Source organism: Strongylocentrotus purpuratus, unplaced genomic scaffold (genome assembly GCF_000002235.5).
Source record: "Strongylocentrotus purpuratus isolate Spur 01 unplaced genomic scaffold, Spur_5.0 spur5_scaffold_12, whole genome shotgun sequence".
NCBI classification, from domain to species: domain Eukaryota; kingdom Metazoa; phylum Echinodermata; class Echinoidea; order Camarodonta; family Strongylocentrotidae; genus Strongylocentrotus; species Strongylocentrotus purpuratus.
In genome coordinates, this window is record NW_022145597.1 from 3,954,010 (window position 1) to 3,978,718 (window position 24,709).

The following is a 24,709-nucleotide window of genomic DNA, read 5'->3' on the forward strand; positions in this document are numbered from 1 at the left end:
AGTTTTCCCCCCCCCCTCCTCCCGCACGAGGCGCGTAAGCTTTAACGTTTCAATAAAATTAGTAGAGAAAGAAGACGATTCCTTGTACCTTTCTCGATTCTTAATCCTTGTCTACATTCAGTTCCCCCCCCCCCCTCCTCCCGCGCGCAGCGCGTAACCTTTGACATTTCAATAAAATTAGTAGAAGAAGACGATTCGTTGTACCGTTCTCGACTCTTAATCCTGAATGTTCTTTGTCTGCTCTTTTTTCTCTCTACGTCCTCTTCCTTTTCTCTCCTCTCTTTTTTTGTTGTTGGTTGTTTTTGGGGCCGCCGGTTTTTTTTTTTTTTTGGGGGGGGGACCGCCCCCACCGCACCCTTTGCTACGCGCCTGCGGTCAAATGAACATACTTTGATACCTTTTCCGCCCCGGAAGCTCAGGGGTTTCCCTATACCTTTCTTCTTTCTCTTTTTCTTTCTTTCCCTTTCTCTCCTCTTTCCCTTTCCCTTCCTAATTTCTTTCTCTCTCTTTTAGGTTTGCTGGGGGGGGGGGGGAGGCAAGGGCCTTTTAGTAATTATTAATGCATGCTTAAATCTTACCGGTGTTAAAAAATAACACCACAGAGACAACACACCTTTATAATCAACACCAGTGGTGTCAAGAAAATTCAATACCATACTGGTGTAAGAATTTCTACACCCTGGTTTTTACAGTGTACTGTCTTTTTCCTTCTCGATTGGATGCTTTGGAGACACTATATTCCTTGTTACTATCGGTCGCGGGTTTAATTTAATGGTCGCTAGTTTCAAGGAGTGTTAGAGAGAGGGAGAAAGAGCTAGAGAAGCCTGTGCAGTCCATCTCTAAATCTGTAAGTTCTTTGTCACATTAATGTTGTCCCCCCAAATAATTATTTACCTCTTCCATGTTTTATATTCAATATTGTTTTGCTTCTCAAAGGTGACGACCGCGACCGTAAGTTCGTAACCCGTGATTTCAGCTCAGCCACAGTCCCAATCGTACGCACTGGTGCTGGTGCAATGTTTCCCAGTCAGAGTGACGAGAGCTGAAAAAGGAGCCCGTTTTCGGCCACTTAAGACAAAATCCTATTTTTAGGACTCTTTACTTCCTATTTATTATCATTTCTTGTTCAAATCATGAAGCAAATATTATTATTATTTAAACAAAAAAAGAATCCCAGAAAAAAATCACGAATTGCCATGACAATATTCATTTCAATTTTCACTGTTTTGGAGCCCGTTATCGGCCGGGCGTTTCAGTTTACGGCCGCATGTACAAAGTCAATAGGAAGCGCTCGCGCGCGCCGTGCGTTTCCGCGCTGATGTACAGCACAAGCGGGCGGAGCAGGTATCCCACGCCGGAGCTCCCTGGTGCTCGCCTGGCCGAAGACAGGCACAGCGGTGATCGGAAGTTGGAATCTGAATTAGACAGAGATATCGTGTGTGCGTCGCGGTGTGCGGCTGCATTGATTTAATACATGCGATGACATACTTTTGAGCTTGCGACTAGCACAAAATCGGGCTTTAAATCTGAAAAATACTTGAAATAAAGCTCATTTTATGGTACCCATATTTCTTACAGACACGCGTAAGATACTCGATTTTTCAGATTTGGGTAGCGGGACCGGCGATTACATCGCTAAAATGTGATATTTTAGGATATATTTTCCATTGCAAATGTGGTTCTTCAGTGACACTGGCATGGTATGGTATGTGTGGGATATGTGTTATGCTATTATGCGATGTATTTTAGAGTGATTTTACCTTCATCCAACCAATCGGCCGAAAACTGGAGCTGGCCGATTACGGGCTCCTTTACTCTAGATCTAGGCCTAAAATCTAGGCCTACAGAATTAACTCCAGGGGGGGGGGGGGGGGGGGGGGGATTGACTAAAAAAAAAAAATTGAAGTTCTCACTTAGGGGGATATAGTCTACAGGCAGTACTTTGCAGGAGTACGTTAACAAAAAAGATGGGATGGGAGAACCTGGGGGCCGTTTCTCAAAACCAACTCCATGACTAGACTGATGACATTCATATCTTTGTCGGCGACCTACGGAGATGTCATGAAGTGGATAAACCGTTTCACGAAGCCATGACAGACATGATATTGATATATCGCGATACTAGCAGCTCAGGAACATAGTCTTTGTCACGATCCATTTGATTTATCACGAATAGATCTAGATCTAACCAAAACAAGTTTTGGGGCTAAAATTGTTCAAAAAGAAATAGACCCCTAGACTAGAGTCTATATACATATAAATTCTCCTAAAATAAATAATAAATAGTGTCATTATCAAATGTAGGTCATCAAACTATTTGCATATTTCTGTAAAGATTCTTCAATTAAAGAATAACCGGTAAGTGTTGTTTTTTCGACAGTCCAATCGTAAGGTAGTTGAAGGATACCGTAATGTAATAGTTTTATCAATAGACTCTACATACTTTTTTTGTTTTATGTGACGACGAATTTTAGACAAAAAAAGTTTTCTCAGTCAGTTTTATTCTAGAGTCTCATAAATACACGTTATATAATTGATTTGATATCAAAAATATAATTTGGAAGAAGTAATTAGAGAGGGAATAATAATGCACATATGCCCCCAAAGGTATGTGGTATCCTAAGAAAAGGCTATGGATCGACTATGGACAACGGTGTGTAACATTCTTATCTCTTTTATTTTTACGTTATAGTTTAATGATTTGTGATTTAATGTTTATATTCAGCTTTTTAAAATTTCTGAATAATTTGTATTATCACTTCTTTACATTTGTATTTCGCATCCCAGAGAATTACGTACCGAACTGGTCTATATTTTTCTCAAAATGATAGTGAAACTAATCGTACATTTCGCGGCCCATGGAATAGCAACAAACTGACTTGTGATGGCGCTTTACAGCAATTAAAAAGATATGACGGGTTCGGAGCAGTGACAACTCGCTTGTCGCGGAAGTTGTCGCTCATCTTGGCAAAGACGGCTTCGTGAAACACTTAGCTGACAAGTTGCGTGACAGTGGCGAGATGTCGTTGATCTTGTAGTTATGACGGTTTTGAGAAACCGCCCCCTGATGTAGGTCTAGCTATAACTCTGGGAAGCTCCAACACCGGCACCGGTGTTGGAGCTTCCCGGAGTTAGTCTAGCTAGGGCGCTGGTCCAAGAATGAGGATCGTCCTCATAAACGCGGACAAAATGCGTCCTCATAAACAAGGATCGTCTGCATTTTCGCTTACATTTTTTTTCATCGGCGCTCTGTGGGTTTCGGGTTACGGAACAGCCCGCTGGCAATGCCAAATTTGGAAAGTCGATGTAAAATGCATCAAGAAAATCATCCTGGAATCCATTTTTTGCATCGCCAATGTGCCAATCAAAAGTATGGAATATCTGCTTTTTTGCAGAAGATCCTTGTTTTTGAGGACGAATTGGTCCGCGTTAACAAAGACGATCATTATTCTCGGACCAGCGCCCCTACTGATGAATGGGTCTATGCTTCAGTTGTTTCGTTTGGGAAGAAGCTAGCGGGATGGGACTGTGTCAAGATTGACTGGATCTACCTACAGCTCCTGTATATGGCATGCTATCAAAAGCACGCAAATCATGCCATCCTTGATACGATATGGGAGAAAATCTCCACCCCGACGCGCATGACCTCGAAATGCACTTCCTTTCCATATTTTTACTTGTATTTGGTTGGATGGATAGTAAAGAGTGAGGTAATCATATTAGCATAATGTTTTGACCGGCTTTGTTTTTTAATTGTTTACAAGTGACGTCATAGCAAGTATGGCACCACCCACTATTAGTGCACAGGTGCTGTACGTGGTGTTACACTATCGCCTACCGGTATTGACAATTATTTTCTTTAAATTTCAGGTTGAAGCATTTCCATTTCTAAATGGGAAGGAAAAAGAAGCACAAGCATGATCGGCGGTCACGATCCAGATCATCATCTAGTGAAGATGATGATTACAGTAGGTCCCGTAAAAGATCCAGGTCTCGCTCAAGGTCCAGAAGATCCAGGTCTAAATCAAGGTCCAGGCGTTCCAGGTCTAGGTCTAAGTCACGCTATGAGGAAAGGAGAAGAGAAGACTCTTCTAGAAGGCATAAAGACAAAAAGAAATCTAAAGAGAAAGATAGATCAAGGTAGGTTGCTACATGGGTCGTTCTATGGTGTAAAAGGTATAGACCAGTTCTGGTCATGCGATTGCATTGTGAAAAAAAAGTGGAATCGATCAGAAAAGGTTGATCATCTAGCATATAAGTATTGGTGTGTACTGCAAGATTATGGAATTATCAAAATGATAAGAAATTTGGCTCCTAATGTTATGAACCAGATCAATATAACACTGAGTTCCTATAGGAAATCTATTTATTCAGATGGTCATATCTTATCCAATACTTAACATATTCAATTGTTTTTCGACATTTAGACATTATTTTTGATGCTCTTTCACTGCTCTATATACCAAAGTAGGTATATAGTACAGGGTTAGTTGGCCCTGCAAAAAAGCAGTGCTAACTTCGCAATTGCGGTGCCAAGCAAAGGAATGGGAACAGAAACAAAAAACAGTCCGGTACTACTCAATGGAGCGTTCCAGAGCTGGCCAGAGAAAAAGGAAGAAACCCACCGTCTAATCAGAGATGATGTTTTCATGAATATGCAGCGAATCTTGAAAACTGTTGAAATATGTTTTTTAAACAATTTCCATGCACTTCAAAATAACTAGTAACCCTCAATTTTGAAAGTGTAGAGATGTTTTCATACCAAAATGTTGGTATGGATTCATAGTAAGGAATCATTTTTATATGAATTAAACCTAAGTTTATTTGAATGGGATACCTGTCTGCAGGGGGCTTGGAAGCAGCACCCCTACATGTACATTGCCTTACTGTTCAAATAAATCCCATGTTAAATATATTACTCATTGCGGATGTACATGTAGTATCGGAAATAATATAGTATAAAACACGCTTCCTTACATTAATTTTTATTACCTGACGAAGTGTTGCAGCAGTGCACGAAACGTTGTGATCTTTTAGATCCCTTATTGACCACATTGCGAGACAAACAAATATCACTAAAGATATTATTTTCGAAATCCTATGTTCTTGGTGCAAAGGGGTTTAGATCTAGGTCCTTTATTGCAAGGCCCCTACTATCATCAGCTCAGGTGAGTGTGAGGTCCCTCCATGCATGGACCTCTCTTCTTATGTTAGCAAGTATCTTATGACAAAAAAGCTCAATGGATATAATGATGGCAAGAGGGAAGTAAGTTATCAATACACCACTTTTAGTCAAGCATGATGATTTTACTTTGAATTATCAAACAGATCTCACTCGAGAAATCGTAGCAGATCTCATGAACGTAGTTCCAGGACCAGCTATAGATCATCAAGGCGTTATTCAAGCTCTCGATCTCGAAGTCGTTCCAGAGATCGGGACTATTCCAGGTCCAGCAAGAAACGGTCCAAGAGAAGCCGCTCAAGAAGCAGGTCTAGGCACAGGTAAGTTGAGACAAATATTGGCTTGCAGTCATAAAGTCAGACAAAGTCCAGCTTTAAAGTGACTCAGTAACATTGTTGAAGGTTGATGAAAAACTGCGTAATTTTTGTTTGAAATGTTACTTACCGTAAATCTCTGTGTATAAGACGCAACTGTGTATAAGACGCGCCCCTATTTTTGTTTTTTGCCGACATACATATACATAACTACATATTGAGATCTATCAGAAAGATTACTTTCAAACCAAAATGACAAACTTGAGTGTTGTTCTAGTTTCTGAGTGGTGAGTCAACACACCGATTACTGAGCTGGGAGACATTGCCAGGCATAGCGCCAGGTGGAGTGGCATAAACCGGCGGCAAAAAAGTGCGTCTTATACACAGAGATTTACGGTATTATATTTCTTCTACTGTACTAACCCTCTAGCATGCAAACAATCCTGACAAAATTCTCAAATCACAAAGATATTTATTGTTTTCTTTGAAGGCGACATGAAAATGGGAAAATAACAGAAAATCTTAATTTGAGTGAACACCCTGGGTGTCATTCCAGTACACAGTACATCAATTGGTGGCATGGTACACATTACTATCTCACAAAGAGCCTTAAGAATTAGATTAACATTTACAAGCAGAAGATCCTTTTCAGTCTGAGAGATATGTTTACAAACAGGCAAATCTATGAAAAATACTAAACTTTGAACCATTATATCAGGCAAATTTAAGTACCAATAGTAGTATATCTAGATTTCTTTTTCTTGGAATGGGTAGTATATGTTATAGGATATACAGACAAAACAAACACTTTATTATAAAAGAGGCTGACAAGTAAATTAATCTGTTATACAACGGTGATATGTTCAAGATTGCCAGGCACTCTTCATATGTTAGATTGTTTACATCATTGTATGAAAAACAGAAACAGGTGTTAAACTGCTTTTAGCAATCGTAATTGTAAAAAAATTACACTCTGCACACTGTGAATTTTAAAAGAAACAATTGAAAGTTGTGGCAACTTCAAAACATGTTATTTAGCATATATGTACCGCAATATCTGTGTTTAACACTTGTCTGCTTTTTTCCATGAAATGAAAATAACAATCATACAATTTTCTACTCATCCATTATTAAAGGTCATCGTCAAGGTCATATTCTAGGTCAAGGTCAAGATCAAGGTCATCAGAAAGAAAGGACAGACACAGCAGCCATGATTCCAGTCACTCTAAGAAGGGCAGCCGTTCTAAGGGCTCAGCTGAAGGAAATAGTGAAGCTACTACAAGCATGGTAAGAGTCCCTTTGCAATAATAATTTGCTCTTATTTACCCAGGCAGTTATATCAATACTGATACTAACTGCTCTTCCCGGCCATAGACCCTGCGATAAGCGAGTTCGTAGTTAGGCACTGTGTACATGTGACGTTAGAGGTCACAGGGCCATTTGGGATAAACTGCGGGATCGCGGGCGCTGCGTTTTACCTTTTCTGGCGCGTACGTGTTCGCTATGTGAACAAAGTAAATGTGAATTCGCGTGCGTTGTACGTTCCACAGCTTTTATTATTATTATTATTATTATATTATTATTGTTATTTATTAGGCCAATCATAAAAGCACAATACAATGACATTTTGACAGATCATGCAATACATAAACAATACAAGAGGAAAAGGGAGTGAGCAATGTGTGGGCCAGGTTTCACAAAAGTGAAATTCAACACTATTACCCGGAGGCATGTAAGCCCTCACATGTTGCTCTCAAATCAACTTAGATATAAACATAACATTGACGTACACACAATATTGCACATTGTTTAAAAAAATATATATACATCTTAACTCCCCCCCCCCTCCCTCCAGAAAATACTAAAATGACACATTTTTTACATATCACATATTCCTTTAAATATGGACATAATTTAGATGTACCAAGAAAATTATAATTATTATGATACAAGCAGCACTATATTAAAGTAATGAGGAATTAAAGAGTAAAGAGGCTGGTATCTTCAACAGGGTTGAGAAAAATCAATGAAATCAGACATACTGTAATGTATGGATATAAAGCCTACAGTATGCAAGGGCCTTGAACAGTATCAAAATGTAACTGTATAAATGATGTAAAATACAAGTATGAAGATAACCGAGACACAAACGCATCCACATGCGAATTCCATTGCAGGTCGGAGCTTATAACTACGCCGAGGTACCTAAATGTGCAAATAGGATCTATCTGGGTAGCACCTAAAAAGTAAATAGGAGGTTCAATCCCCTTTTTTCTTGTCACATGCAGAATCTTAGTCTTTGCTGCGTTGAATATCATGTTGTTCCTATGGGCCAACAAATGCAGAGCATTATTTTAGATCATCTTAGAGTTGGACTTCGTCAATCGGAGATGTGATCTCCCTGAACAATAGTACATCGTCAGCAAAGAGAACACATTGGGAAAGAACTGAGATAGGCAAGTTGTTGACAAATAAGTTGAACAGCTTTGGTCCAAGGACATTCCCTTGGGGTACCCCTGATTGGACGTCGGTCCATTCAGAAGTAGAGCCCATAAAAATAACACGTTGAATCCAGAGAGAAATTAACATATCCAGTGCCAGAATTGACCCTGGACATTGAAATCTACAGCTAGTTTAGAGAGCAAGACATGGTGGGGCATTTTTTCAAAGGCCTTTGACATATCAAGGAACACGGCATCTTTTCTTGTTGGACGTCTCTTATCCAGTGAAGTACTCCAGCTGTGCAATACATTAACCAATTGGGTCACCCAACTTTTTCCTGCTGTAAACCCATGTTGATTAGTCCAAAGCAAACCATATAAATCAATGTGATTGTGCAAGGCAGTTGCCACAAATCTTTCCAATAGCTTACTGAGTATCGAGGTCAGAGCGACAGGTCGATAATTTGAAATACAAGACCTATCGCCGCCTTTATGGACAGGAGTTATGTTGGCGGATTTCCAAGATGTTGGCACTTTCCCACAGCAAAGAGACGTGTTGAACAGTATGGAGATTGGGTGAGAAATTTCAAGGGCAACTTGAGAAAGTATACTAGGGAGGAATACGTCTGGACCAGGAGACTTGTTTTTCTGTCATTTCAGAAGAGCTATATAGACATCAGAAGCACAAAGAGACTAACAAGTTTGATATCTGCTAGTCGTTTCATTTTCGTTCAATTTTGCTTATTTTTCTTTGAAATGGATGACGATGAATCTGTTACCATTGACGAGATTTGTTTGTGAAATGTGTCATGTTTGAAGTGTTTTTTTCTGAGAGCCTATTAACCTGAAGGTTTCTGTGAGGAAAGATGAGCTTGTCGCCCTCGTCTTTGCGGCAATGAAATTTCCAGATCCTGCCCCTGCAGCCACGGAGTTCTGCAGGCGAGAAAAAATCAACTGATTCAGTTCAATTAAGGAATGGCAAAATAACAAACAAAATGTGCATAAGACTAAATCATGTACGCTATAATTATTTTAAGCGATATACGGGCTGAATTAGCATGGACAAAGAGCCTTCATACATGTATGAGTTATCCTTAACACCAGTTATTAAATTTCAAAGTCAGAATCAAAACAGCTTATACAAAACATGATGTTCATGTATGAGGCAATGGCATACCTGTATACTAGATACCTTCGCCTCTGTGGAGGCAACCGCCAATGGCGAAAATAAAATTACTTAATAATTTTCTAATCACATACAAAACGAAAGGAAAAGAAGGAAAAAATATCCAGTTGCCTGCTCAAGATGATTTGTGAAAAAAAAGTGATGTCAAAATCTTGTATCTAGAATGTAACTAATGCTGACAATCCCCATTCATTGCCGTGTGTAAGCATAGCGCCGGTCAGTAGTTTATCCCTAATGATCACAAATTTTCCCGCATGCGCAGAATCTACGAACTACGAACTACAAACTTGCTTATTATCATCCCCCCCCCCCAGCATTGTCAGGTACCCATCCAATACATTGTTGAGAGGGACAAATGTCGGGGAAATACACTGTACCTTGTCCAACAATGTAGCACCAAGCAAGAATTGAACCTGAAACCTCTCATATGAAAATCAATAGCCCCTTCACCAATATATTGATAATTTGCTGGTGGTATTGCCTCATGTGAAATATCTGCAGTTTTATCTTGAACTTTCACTAACTCATCTCTCTGACTGTTTGCTTTTGCCCATTTTAATAGATTTATCAAATAGGATGAATTGTCCATTTATCCAGTGGGTGATTGGGTAGAGTAAAATAGCAAGTTCCCCCTTTTGAAAAAGAAGTAAAGAAACCCAGTTTGTTTGATCACCTCTACAAATAGATTTTTTAAATTTTACACCTTTATTTAATGTGTTTAAATTGCTACAGTATATTACAAACTTTGTTAATCCAGAAAATTATGTTTTCCTTCTTGACAAATGAAATGAACAATGAAAGTTTTGAAGACCTTGTGAAAGTTTGTGAATCTCAATGTTATTGTTTATCACTCTTTAAATGCATGCATTATACACATGTACATGTACATGTAAGTATGTAATACATGTACATGAAGTTTTATGTAATTTGAATTAATGATGGAATTGATTTAATGTCCTTTCAGAACCCAGCAGAGAGCATCAAAGTTAAGATGCAGAAGGCTCTTGAAGCTGCAGGTATGTTCTTTATAGACTAGTGTTGTAACATCACAGATATCTCCAATTCCGTTTAACCGGCAGTCAAAACCTAACAATGTTGTGTTTAGAAGTATGTGTAAGATCATTGATGTAAATTAAAAAACAGTAGAGGACCTAGGATAGAACCTTGTGGTACGCCATGTGTAATAGAAGAAACATTGGAGGAATTATTATTATAAACTACATATTGAGATCTATTAGAAAGATTACTTTCAAACCAAGATTACAAACAAATTGGAGTGTTGTTCTAGTTTCCGAGTGGTGAGTCAACACACTGATTACTGAGCTGGGAGACATTGCCAGACATAGTGCCAGGTAGAGGGGCATAATTCGAAACTTAAAAAAAAAAAAAAACAGGAAAAAAAAAACATCCAATTGAAAACGGATATAGCCATGAATGGTCGGATACCAGACGGTTAAACGTTTGACTACAGCACTATTAAATACACAGTGAAATATCTGCCCTCAATGCTGGGAGCATTCTCTCTTCATTTAGTTGAAGGTAATTACAAGAAATACTGAGCAAAGAAAATAAATGTCAAACTAAACTCATGGGCCCAAACCTCTATAGGACTGTGCTGCAGTAGTTTAAAATGAACACCAAACTGTAATTTACTTACATTTGCTAGCTTACCTGATTCAGGGACTCCTCAACTATACTCTTTTATTAAAGGGGGTGTTGCATGACAAGACTGTGTCTTTCCCGTGGCCTGTCTCGGGGCCAATCGGGTATAATACGACTACGGACGGCGCGACCGCAGCATTCACGTGCGTGCAACATACATGAAACCGAAGCATTGGGGGAACTTAGGTCTGTTTCGCGAACGCTAGGACGCGCGGAACGTTAATCAAGTCCATTCGTTTATGTGCAGTTTTTTAAAAAAAGTCGTAGATGGCGTTAACCAATATTTGCCATGCTACACTCCCTTTAAACTAAGGGTTTTCTAGATGAAAATCAAATTTGATTATTTTCCCCTTCCTCAACTATAATCTAATGCGCACAAAACGTAATTATATCCAATTCTAACACGTACAGCTATGCAGCGGTACATGTATTTCAAATAAGCTTACAAAATTATAAGTGTATAAATCTTGTATTATTAAAATATCCATAATATGATACTGAAATATAAACAGTCAACATTACCTCATCTTATATTTTTTCAGATCCAATGAATAATCAGCACTCAGTAAATTTGTATGTTACAAGCACTAGATTTATCTTGGAAATTTGTGATAACAGTGCTAAATTAAATCACCATCTTTTGGTTGGAATTACTAATAATCAAATTTGACCCCGCTTTTGGGCCCCCTCTCAAAACAAAAGGAAAAAAAGAATTCAAATGAAATGTTAACAATGTGCTACCTTCCGCTCTAAAACGCACAGTTTTAACATAGAAAATCGTCTTGCTCAATTGCTTAAATCAATCAATTGAATTTGTGAGGGAGCTACATGTAATAGCTCCCTCACAAATTCAATTGATGCAGTACTTCTTGTACATTTCAACCTATATCAAAAGGCCTCCTAAGTGAGATTGGGGCAACAGTTAATCTTTACAAATAGAGGATAACAAATCAGGGAGCCATGTACATGTAAAGTGTAAACAATTCTTTGATAGTGAACGTTTCATTCCACAAGTCTTGTAAATCAGGCGTCACACCACCCCACTTAAAATAAAAACTTATGGAAGAAATTTCTAGCAAAATCGTTCATATTGATAATCACGTATGACTAGTAGCACTACAGTCAAGAGTAGCAGAACACATACAGCAAACTTTTTTGTTCAAATATGTAAAAACAATTACTTTTTGACAGGAAGTGGCTACTTTTTGTCAGCCTTGGGGTCAACATTTTAAAGCAATAAAGGATTTGTTTGTATGTGTGTCCTTGGAAATCAGGATGTCAATTCTTATGAAAACTTGGTTCCAGACCTTAATCTTTTCTCCTTCACATCATATTATAAGTCATTCCTAGCAGGCTAATGTGTTTGTCTAGAAGGTAAATTTACCTTACCAGTTTATCACTTAAGTTAACAACTTTATGCTAAAGAATAAAGAACCCAGTGGAATGACCCATATATGCAAGCATTACGATATTGACAACATTTAAATGAGTAAAAGAAAAATGAAATTATCACAATCTCTAATACCACTCTTGCTTTCAATGCAATAACCTTGATGTATATTTTATCTCTTCCTCTCTATCTCCTTGATTTAAAGCTTCTGCTGATGCCAGATTGAGAGAGCAGGGTGTTCTAGCTAATGCTGCAAAACAAGGTAACACCATATCTTCTTTATATGTAGGGAATCTGTTGATGCACTTTGTATATATGTAGGGAATCTCTTGATGCACTCTGTATATATGTAGGGAATCTCTTGATACACTTTGTATATATGTAGGGAATCTCTTGATACACTTTGTATATATGTAGGGAATCTCTTGATACACTTTGTATATATGTAGGGAATCTCTTGATACACTTTGTATATATGAAGGGAATCTCTTGATACACTTTGGATATATGTAGGGAATCTCTTGATGCACTTTGTATTATGAAGGGAATCTCTTGATACACTTTGGATATATGTAGGGAATCTCTTGATACACTTTGTATATATGTAGGGAATCTCTTGATACACTTTGTATATATGAAGGGAATCTCTTGATACACTTTGGATATATGTAGGGAATCTCTTGATGCACTTTGTATATCTGGAAAAAGAAAGTTTCAGAAAGCTGTTGGACTGTTCAAGAACAATTTATATGTGTTATAACAATAACAAAGTGTAGGCACAATTAATTTTTTACATTCATTATCTTGTTCATTCATGCATGTATTAAAGGGGAAGTCCACCTTGCTACTATCTTGGTTTTAATAAAAGCCGAAAAATGATAGACACAAATTGGTGAAAGTTTGAGCAATATCTGATTTAGCGTGGTAAAATCGCTGCTGAAGGCCGCACTGCACTGCAAGCTTCCATTTTTGTATCCGTAATACTCATAGAGATGTGCATTTGGGCGATATGGCACCATCTTGCGGCAAATAAGCGTGCATTTATTTACAATATGGCAGACACTGATAAATTCAAGTGAGAAAACCTGCAAGCTAATCTTACTTAAATAGTTCCATTTAATTAATTTAAGGTTTAAACCCAATATTGTGTGAAAGTTATAACAGAAAAGATAATCTTTATTTTATAATTCCACGGGGGTGATTTTTAATTTTGCAATCGCCCCAGTGAGCAATCTGACGGAGGCAATTTTGTAGCTGACGGGTGCAAATCTCCTGTTGCCCCCGTGCATTTTGAATCTTGCTGTCGACTCAAATCCAGGAATGTGAAGTGATACTGCGTTTGTCACTGGAAGGATACATTTTAGTGCCATGTAGTATACATGCACATGTGTTGTTTACTACATTAAGTGCTAAAGTCAGTTTTTATTTTTAAGTTGTCTTGAAGAAGTAGAAAATCAGCCATAAGGATTGAAAGAGAAATATATTAATTTGAACATCCTTTATGAGCTATTAATACTGAAGGCACATTGTACATGTATCTTTCTCTTTTTTTGTCTGTCTTTCAGAAATATTATCACCAGCAGAAGTGATGTGTCTCCTACTTGAATTACTGCCTACTTTAACTCTTATCATGCCACATGGCTAATCCCCATTGTGCCAAGCCCCAAATCCCCCTGTGCCAAGTTTGTTTTGAGATAATCTGATTAACGTGATGGTTCTATTAATAGCACGTGCGTAACACAGCACAGGGCAATGGGCATGAACAATGACTGCTACTACGAATGCGTGCAAGCATGCACAGGGCAGCGAAGCAATGGTTCGCTCGCATGTACAAAGCACTATAACGGTAACGTGCATGCAGCCTTATGGCAGGCTATGAGTTAAGCCAATTCCACTTTGTTTTCATATTTCAGAAATCTTAACACCAGCAGAGGAACTGAAGAGGCAAAAGATCCTTGACAAGTTAGAAAAAGACACCTTTCATCCTAAGAACTTCTCTTCATCTGCCGGTGATGTTAAGGTACATTTTGAATGGTTGCATGATGAATCTCTAACTTTGAAGGGGACTTCCCTTGTTGTTTTGCATCCCTTGTTGTTTTTCATCTTCAGAATATTGTTGTTGTTGATATTTTCTCTATAGTTTTTAATGGTATTTCCTGGAAACCTAGACCATTATTCTTTTCTTTTTTTCATTGAAAAATGGAAAATAGCCCCCCCCCCCCCCCATATCTTTAAGCTAAGGATTTGGAACAAAACATAGATGACAAATATAGTCAAAGCTTAACAATCAACAACATATTTCTATGTAACACTGGTGGTGATGCATATGGATATTATTAGGTAATGCACTGGTTCCAAAATAATTGGAATGTATTTACCATATTTCATCAATTTTTAACATAAAATAAGTTTGACCCAAGAAAAACACAATTAACCTATTGAAATTTTAAAAAATTAGGGCCTTTTTTCACTTTCAAGTGATATAAAATCACTTTTTTAAGATAGAAACTTTTGCATTATTAATCCCATATTTCAAAAGACCAACATAAATGTTGATTTAGTATGTAGGAAATCAGTTGATTGATACACTTTATGAATTACGGTAACAACATATTGATTTCCATTGCAGGCTAAAGACTCTCTACAAGGGATGACATCAGATGCATCACATGACAGTGCCATATTTGGTTCTGCTCTGGATGGAACTGACCCGACCGCATCGACACAGGCGTTCTTGAGAGGACCTCGCTACAAGACCAAGACTTTTGCCAGTCAAGCGGTGAGTAGATACAAAACATGAATACACTTTCATTTCAAACATTGCTGTTATGTTATAGATCTATCGACTGCTGTGAGATGCCTGGCTGTTTTATAGGCTCAAGGAGACATTACATCCTCCAATGACCCCCAGGCGTGCCAAGGGGTCATGGGAGGATGCAATGTCCCCAAAAGCCAAAGCCAGGCCTCGAATATTAAAGCAGTCGATATGTCTTTTACTGTATATACCGAATTGACACAAAAATCTACCAAAAATTCTTACCTTATCCTTTTCTTGAGTAAAGATTCGTTAAAACATCAAAGAAAATCTGAAACACTGTCTGTTTATAATCTTCGCTGAAAATGACTGACAAAAAGCACTGTATGGTATCCGCGCTTGCCCAAACTAAGTTTTAAACCCGGAAACCAATGGGGATCGCAGCAAAATTTTACTATTTTGGTGGTACCCGGAATCTTGCGGGCATCTCACTCATGAACTACATGTATTAACCGGTAGTGGCATTGTAAAGGGAATGGCTAAAATCAAGACTCCAATTTCGACCAATCAGATGGCTAGATTTCTAACGAGAGGCATATAAATCTTAATTACCAATCTTCCATTAGTGTATGGTGTATTATAAATCAGAAACCTTTGCAAGCATAAAAGTTTTGGAATTTTGCAGCCGGTTCAGATTCAAAAATTCAATTCAATCTTTTATTGGTCCAATGTACATTCAAACATAACAAATTGTTTCGCTCACATTAATTGAAAGGCTCAAGTAATAACACTGTATTTGTGTTATCAATGCAGAAACATTAACCAATTGATGATATAATCAAATAATGTGATTTACATGATATGAATAATAATTGTGTTTAATTCTTGGTTAATTTGTATATTCTTTACTTAAAGGTATTACAAAGTTTTGGTATGGGGTCATGAATTTGGTTCAAATTAACATATTAGAAGCATATATGCAATTTTACAATATTCGAGTCTAAAGTGATGAAATTGTAAATAATAAACTCTATATGTTGTATAGCGCCCTTCAAGGCTTAGCTTTAAAAGAATGTTTTTTTACTGCAAGCGACCGATTTTGATATTCCCGTTTGGAAATTATATATTAGAACTGCATATTCTGAGATTTTCCGAATAGTCGCAGCTACCATGGAATGGCCTCAGGCGCTATTTGAATTATTTGAAAAATGCTGGGAGCACCGGTAAATTTTTGATTATTCATTTCTCAAAAGTAGAAGTGTTTTAGGGGCTAAATTTAGTGCTTATAATACATCCGCAGGGGCATCCAAATATATCAACATTTTAAAGAATTACTATCAATCCAATTTACAATTTTTTCCAAATATACATGTACATTTGTACTATATGATACACAAATTGCATTATATCAAATACACAGATGCATTGGCTTCTACATGGAGAAAAGACAATAAAATAATTATGAATTTCTTTGAATGATTAACAGATCTTGAAAGGTAGTGTCAAATTACATAAATTGTCTAATCCACAATAATACTCAAAACGTTTGTACAGTGTTGAGGAACCTAATAATAACATTAGTGTTAACTTTTGATTTATTTTAATTTGGGTACCTATATATTGTACATGCACTTTTATGAAGAAAATATGACTTATATGCACATTAAATGTTTGATGTTAATCCGGAAATATGTCCATAATCTAAAATCACCCCGAACATGTCAGTCTAGTCACCTCGTTTGTTTTCATCATACACATGTACATGTACCATTTTATGCGGGAAATGTAAATAATTTTTCCATTAATATTATACTAATCTGCATAATATGCAAATTATGTCATTTTTGTTTATAATATCAATCTGAAAATGTGTTCATCACCTAGAAAATATTGGTTTCAATACCTAAATCTTGTCAATTGGGTACCTGGATGCAATTTTGTAGCGATGTTGTGTATTTTTTCATAAGATACAGTAAGAGCAAATTTGCATATTATGCAAATTTCATAAATTTCCCATACTTGGATTCCTTGAGACTGTTGATATTTAGTTGTTTAGGGGAGCTTACTGAAATGTATAGCAATGGCATAGATTCCTTTGCAATTAATGGTGGATTACCTCCTTAGTATCGCTAGATTGACTGGACTTACATACTTCTGGTCATTTTTAGAAGACTGGCGGTCATTTTGAACGCCATTTTGGATGCCATTTTGGATTTACTGGTGACCAAAATCCATTGTAATGTTTATTTATGGATTCTTTGACCCCCAAAACCTAGGTACATGTATATACATCAAAACCACATCTAAGATGGAACTACAGTGATTTATGGCTGTTTTAAGGTATAGGCCGTCATCTTGAGCGCCATTTTGAAAATAACCATTTCTCGGGGGTCCGATTTTGTTAGGTTTTTAGTTAGTACCGGTATGTTGTTCCTGATGTCAATCACTACAGGAAACCTTTAACAGCCTTTATTTTATTGAAATTTGTTGGAGGTCAAATCCTATGGTGACCTGTATTATGTACAGTGTAGCCTGTCAGGTGAATGTCCCTTGATTGCTGGTCAACTACAGAAACCTATTTACATGTACATACAAGTACATGTAATCAGATACACTATTTGTGCTTATTTATGTCATGTCAAGATTCATGTAACCCTTCAGGTGATGAATGTGTTGATTTTCGTTCATTTGGTAGCATTCGTTGAGAAGTCTTGGATAAACATACCAGCAAATGCACTAAGGGCTTTACATGACATCCTTGTTCATGAGTTTGCACATCAAAAGTGCCTGTATTTTCTGCCTTTATTGGTAATCAAAAACCAAAGTGATCGTAAATCAAGTTTACATGACATATGCAGAGCTGCCAACCCTCCTGGATTTTTTTTGGGAGACTCCCGGAAAATCCACCAATCTCAAAATCTCCCAATATCCCGATACGCATACAAAATCTCCCGGATTTAGTCCTTGTAATGCAAATCTAGTACGCAATAGGATCTTGTGCGATGTTGGATGTTGGAATCATTTCCGCATATGATATGTGAACGTAGTGATTCCAACATTCAGTTTGTATTCTATCAGGATGACTGCTATATATGGCATTATGGTGTATCTAGGAAAACTTTGCCTTTCTGAGGTTTTTCCATTAACAGGGGGAGGGGAGGGGGGGGGGGGGTTGGCCAAAATTCTAATTTGTCCTACTCTCAAGCGTGATTAAAGATGCTTTTCAAGATACCAGCACCTATCTTGAGTCACTTTTATTATTCTATTATTTGTGGCAAAATACCGCTATACTAGGTAACAGTGATGGGTTAAAGATAAAGACCAGTTATGGTCATGCAATTGCATTGTGAAAGAAACATTGTGGAATCAATCAGAAAAGGTTGATCATCTAGCATACAAGTATTGGTGTGTACTGCAAGGTTCTGGAATCATCAAAATGATAAGAAATTTGGCCCAGTCTTCGTAAAGTTACAAGCACTGTACACAGAAAGATGTATAAGGGACTACGCACACGTGTGCAACACGTGCGTTTATCTCTCACATACCAATAGATAAACTAATTTACCAAATATATCAATTAATAGGCGTTTTCCCGGCAAAAATGTTATCATCATGTATTAGTCTAAACATATTCTTTCACATGATTGGTAATAAGAGCTTCCATTTCATTTTTTGAAATTGGGGCATTTCCAATACTGGTCTTTACCTTTAAGACGTATTTATACAATGCATCCCAGAAAAAACGAAACCAAGAATTATCTATGTTTCATCATAACTTAATCACAATTCTAATTAATAAATGACACATATTTGTAAAGCTTAGATCCTCCGCTTTCATTTGATGCAACTCATATGATGAATATTTCATGCACGAGTGATTTAAAACAATGTGACGAAAAGGTACCAAAAAGTCATTTGGTGAACGGTATCTGAATTTCAAAGAGAAATTCACATTTCCAGAAAGTTCATTTTCTGCCATTGCCCTTTCATATGACACCTCAATCAGGAATGTTGAGCCAGGAATAACAAAGTTCAAAGGTAATACAAAGTTTTGGTATGGGGTCATGAATTTGGTTCAAATGAACATATTGGAAGCATATGCGATCCTACAATATTCAGTGATCGTTGTCGTGGTCGAAATCGAGTCTAAAGTTATGTAATAGTGTAAATGGTAAACTCTTTATGTTGTATAGCGCCCTCTCAAGACTGATATAACTGTAGCTTCAAAACAATGTTTCTTGACTACAATCACCGATTTGCTATTCCCGTTTAGAAACTATACATCAGAACTGCATATTCTGAGATTTTCATGGTTGCAGCTACCATGGAATGGCCTTGGGCGCTATTTGAAATATTTGGAATTTATCGGGAGCACCGGTAAATTTTTTATTATTCAATTTCTCGAAAGCAGAAGTGTTTTAGGGTTTTAAATTTTCTAGTACTTATAATACATCCACAGGGTCATCCAAATATATCAAAATTTTAAAATATTACTATCCATCCAATTTTCAAAATTTTCCAAAACTTTGCATTACCTTTAAAGTAATGCTTGCATTTCCATAATTCTATTAAACGAATCCGTTCCACTGGCTGCCTGTCCAAACAACAATGAATATGAAAGACTTCATGCAGACTTCACAATCAGCCATGCATTAAGTCTTTTGTCAACTCTGTTTGTTGCTTATGCCATACGGACAGACTGCAGTGCATATTATGCGAATGAGGCTTACATTGTATTATAGTGAAGATTTATTCAGCAGTTTATTCACAAACTTGACTGATTTGCGTGCGCTGAACTGAGTTATTTTGCAGTGTCACGCTTTCATGATGAAAGAGAGTGTTATCTTCAGTGGTCATGGTGGAATTCAATAAATTTGAGATTGTTCAGAATTTGCTCTTCATTTCTATACCTAATTTAACATAATCCATAATTTTTAAAGTATTATTTTCACAATAATGACGAAATGATTATTAGACCATATAATAATTATAATAATAGCTAGTTCTTATAAAGTGCTTTTCAGGACCAAAGGCCCTCTCAAAGCGCTTTACAGATATGTATTATTACCCCGGTCATCGGATTCAGGCATACCCGCATACAATGTATGCACACGTTCTCCACTCCCTGGGGAGCATTCCAGCCAGGCGTCATTTTTACAAGCGCACACTTGCTAATCTAAGCACATTAGCTTTCACATCCTACCAAGTACCCATTTAGAGACGAAAGGGTGTAGAATAATTGGTATTAGACCAATTGGGTATAGATGAATGGATTGTAGACCAAATGGCAATAAACCTGTGTGGCTATATGTACGTACAGTTATAAATGTAACTTAAAGGTGTATAGTGCTAGCAGGGCAATCGGATAACCCATTTTGCCATATAAATATGCGAAACAGAGTTGGATGTATTGTTTATGTACAGATACAGTCAATCAGCAGCATGTGATAATTATCTATTTATAATCTATTTATTGATATTTAATCATTATTTATTTATTTATTCTTTTTAAAAATTACTAAAAACATATCTGTTCACTTTTTTTATTGTGTTTCATTGAACTGGTTGCTAATTACCCTGTATGTTAAACTCTACTTACTTACTAAAACACTGTGATTTCAATCATTTTTTCCTTGTTCCTTAAACTATTATAGTTCAGTTGTCCTTGGGAGGTGATTTTCCAAGGGGGGGGGGGTAGTTTTCCTTGGGGTGATTGTCCAGAGGGTAATTTTCCTGATATGCTGAAGAACAAATAGATGTTGATCTTTCTTTTGGTATCAAAATCATTAGATGATATGCCTTAGCTAGGTCAGGAACCAAGAAATAACATTGTTAATAAAAACATTTGAAATAGCGCAGACTTTACGGTTTACTTTCTATTAAATGTCTATTCTTTAGTATAGGGAGGTCTCATTCTAATGGAAAAGTTATGGACTACATTTAATTAGGTATAGAAATGGAAGAGCAAATTCTGAAGAATTGTAAAGTATTGCATTCTGCCATGACAACTAAAGATGAAGGCTGTCTATTGTCACAAAAGCGCGACGCTGCAAAATTACGCTAAAAATCACTCAGTTTAAATCAGTCAATTTCACGAACAAGATCTTCACTGTAACCCTCATTATCATATACTGTATGCCTTGTAGCCTGACTGGATACGCACTTTTGTCAAATAAAGATGATGAGTTTACGTGTTGTAACTGAAGATGCACCTTTTTTTGCAAAAGGATGGCTCAATACATTTTGTGCCAAAAGGTTGTATTTTTCTAAAACTGGCACTTATCCTGGAAATAAAAACAATGAAAAGGAGAAAATACTCAAAAAATAATTCAGGTAGAATTGAAATCCTAAATATAATTTAATCACAAATCCATTCTTAAGGATACTGCAACAAAAAGCAAATCCCTAAACTCCCAAGGTATTTTCTTGATGTTATTCTTCGCCTTATTAAAGCTAAAGACCAGTTATGGTCATGCGATTGCATTGTGAAAGAAACCTTGTGAAATCGATGAGAAAAGGTTGATCATCTAGCATAGATGTACTGCAAGGTTCTGGAATCATCAAAATGATAAGAGGCCAAGTCTTCATAAAGTTAGAAGCACTGTACACAGAAAGATGTATATGGGACTACACACACGTGCGTGACACGTGCATTTCATATCTCTCAACAGGCGAGAGATACACTAATTTACCAAATATATCAATTAGTAAGCGGTTTCCCGTCAAAATTTTTATCATCATGTAATATTCAAAACATATTCTTTCACATGATTGGTCATAAGAGCTTGCATTTCATTTTTTGAAATTGGGGCGTTTCCAATACTGGGCTTTACCTTTAAGCTGAGATACATCCATTTGACATTTAACGGCCGAGGGAGAAGAAAATGAGTAAGATTACTGAGAGAATAAGGAAGGATAAGCTGAATAGAAAGAGGGAAAAGAAGCAGAGAAGAAGCTCAGAAGAAATTGAAAAAGAACAAAACAGGGGATGAAAAGGAAAAAGAAAAGTGGAAGCAATGCATTGATTATCACTTGGAAATGGATTACACTACCATATATTTTGTTAAAGATTGTCATTTCAAGTTATCAGTATGAAGTAGTAGTTAGGATAAGGTCAGTCATTCCCATACTGTAGGCATAACCGGGACCTTCCTCAAACAACACAGAAAATAAATGTGGTTTTATCGGTTTAAAGATAAGTGGGGTTAGTGGGCACATTCCCCCAATTGAGAGGTGGAAATAAATGAAAATACAAGAAAGAATGGGGAGAAGAGAAGAGGAAATGGAATACAAAAGAAAATACCTTGACCCCCTCCCTGCACCCTCTCCTAATTAATAGCCTTTAGTGAACTAGTAGCCTCGTCAATTTGATTTCATTTCCTGAGTAAGACCGTTATTCCCCCCCCCCTTCCCCCCTCCCGCCGCCATCCCCTGACATCTGACATGATTTTTTCTTTCTTTTGTGTTGGCTTTATTCTATGCGACTGTGTATGGGTACATGTACAGTATGTCAAGTTATCAACTCACAAGTCATTATTGTGTTAACTGAGAATGTATTTAAAACTTGCAATAAATCTTTGTAGGAGTAATATTTTGGTATACATGTATATAGTATGGCAATGTACATGAACCCCTAACATACAGAACAAAATATTTTTGATGATTGGTGTTCTTAAACAAGTACATGTACAATGTAGCTAATGTTTTAATGAGCAACAGTCTGCATATTAGATGATTCACTGATAATAATATATTAAACGTGGTACGATGTAGGGTCACAACGTACAACAAGTATTACCAAAGGTTCCACTCTTAGGCCAGTATTTTTGAAATTTGTCAAACTTTAGGACAGGTTTAAACGATGACTAATTGGCTTGAGTAAGGCCACTGAGTTGTAAGCGTAAATGTGCATTTATTCATTCATTTATTCAATACCCACCCAAAATTTGAATTTGATGTAATTGATTATCAATGAGCCAGCTCATAGACAATATGTCATGTTTATAGGTCATGTTTATCACGTTGTACAATTTATGGAGTTAAATACTTGATATGTACTAACAAAAGTTTAGTATTAAAGATAAAGGTGAGTTCTGGTCATCCGATTGCATTGTGAAAGAAAAGGTGTGGAATGGATCAGAAAAAGTCGATCATGTAGCATGTACCGTAAGTTTTGGTGTGCACTGCAAGGTTCTGGAGTCATCAAAATCATAATATATTTGGCCCAGTCTTGGTAAGGTAACAAGCACTGCACACAGAAAGATGTATATAGGACTACAAAAATGGTTTCTGGGTTTTGTTTGATTCTGTGAGAATTCATTTTTTTTAATTTTTACCAGAACTCACCTTTATCTTTAAGTATGCATTTTATGCACCAATACACAATTGGAGGTGATTCATAAATCACCATTATTACTAGGAACTCATAGTGTTTTTCTTTGTTTTGTTTTTTTCTAAAAATGCACAAAGTGACATCTCTACGTATTGGGAAGTTTTGTGAATATTTCGAGTCATCGGTACAATGAACAGACTAACTCCAAACTTGGAAAAAAGAAAGGAACACATGGAGGTACAAATAAAGGTGTGATGTACATAAACAATCAATATCAGTTTGGTAGAATTGAACTTTTTGCCATGAATCACTGTACATACATCTCCTTCCTGAAAATCAAATATTTCACTCTCAAACAAACCCCCAAAACACGTTTCTTTGTGTCACATGATCATAGATCAAGACATATAGATATAATATTGGCATGCCATTGTCATGTAATTCAGATCCATATCATACTGTACAGCTGACCAAATATTTATGAGACCATAAAATATAGAGAAAAGCAGAGGCTGTCTTGGGTTTTTGTTTTGTTTTTCCTTTTTTAATGTGACAGGTTTCATTCTCTCTCTTTCTCTTCACCTTCACTTCTATCATATTTATGTTATTCTATATTTCTCTATTTTTCTCTTTTTCTTCTATTTCTTTGATTTTTAAAAAAAATGTCTTCTTCTTCTTCTTCTTCATTCTTATTGTCCTTCTTTCTTCTATTCTTCTTCTTCTTCTTCTTCTTCTTCTTCTTCTTCTTCTTCTTCTTCTTCTTCTTCTTCTTCTTCTTCTTCTTCTTCTTCTTCTTCTTCTTCTTCTTCTTCTTCATTTCTTCTTCTTCTTCTTCATTTCTTCTTCATTTTTTCTTTCTTTTCTCTCCCACTTATCTCTTTCTAAAGAGTTGAAGTAGGAAAGAGAGAGGAAGATAGAGAGAGGGAGGAGCCGATGAAAGAAGAAACAGAAATAAATCCTGTAGAGATAGGATCCAGCCTTTTTTGTTACATGTAACTTTGCCTCCTTTAAAAATTGCTCTTGCATCTCAGTCTCAACACATATCTTGTGTTACATAATTAGACACCGTTCTCACTCACTTCCTAGACCGGTTTAACTGTAAGTGTGAACAGACGACTGTGCCCGGAAGTTTGCGATGTGGTCTTCTGGACCGGTACGTTTCTTAGATCGCCCTAGACCGATCTAGCGTGAAGTGCAAACATAAACCGTGCCAGGAAGCGATCTTCAACCGGAAAGTGTGTTTTGGCGGGAGAGTAATGAAAGAGAGAAAGAGATTACTGTACAAGAATAAGAACAGAGAATGATATAAGGAAGTATAGAGAGAAAATGATAGAATTATAAAAACAAAGAATAACATAAGGAAAGGTGATAGAAAGAAGAAACAGATAATAACATAAGTAAAGACAGATAGAGAATGGTAATACAAAGATTAATATTAGAGAAGGTG

At 36.8% G+C, this 24,709-nt stretch overlaps 1 protein-coding gene across 1 annotated transcript in view; it reads left to right on the top strand.

Annotated features, from left to right (window-relative positions):
• The first annotated feature begins 730 nt into the window (after nucleotides 1–730).
• LOC100888999 (uncharacterized protein DDB_G0287625) overlaps nucleotides 731–24,709 on the top strand; it is a 28,795-nt gene continuing 4,816 nt past the window's right edge. Inside the window, exons 1-8 of the mRNA XM_030981629.1 lie at nucleotides 731–847; nucleotides 3,871–4,140; nucleotides 5,329–5,502; nucleotides 6,633–6,783; nucleotides 10,088–10,139; nucleotides 12,381–12,437; nucleotides 14,089–14,195; nucleotides 14,805–14,954. Of these exons, the coding sequence (XP_030837489.1) occupies nucleotides 3,893–4,140; nucleotides 5,329–5,502; nucleotides 6,633–6,783; nucleotides 10,088–10,139; nucleotides 12,381–12,437; nucleotides 14,089–14,195; nucleotides 14,805–14,954 (939 nt within the window). The 5' untranslated portion in view covers nucleotides 731–847; nucleotides 3,871–3,892. The remainder of the gene's footprint in view (nucleotides 848–3,870; nucleotides 4,141–5,328; nucleotides 5,503–6,632; nucleotides 6,784–10,087; nucleotides 10,140–12,380; nucleotides 12,438–14,088; nucleotides 14,196–14,804; nucleotides 14,955–24,709) is intronic.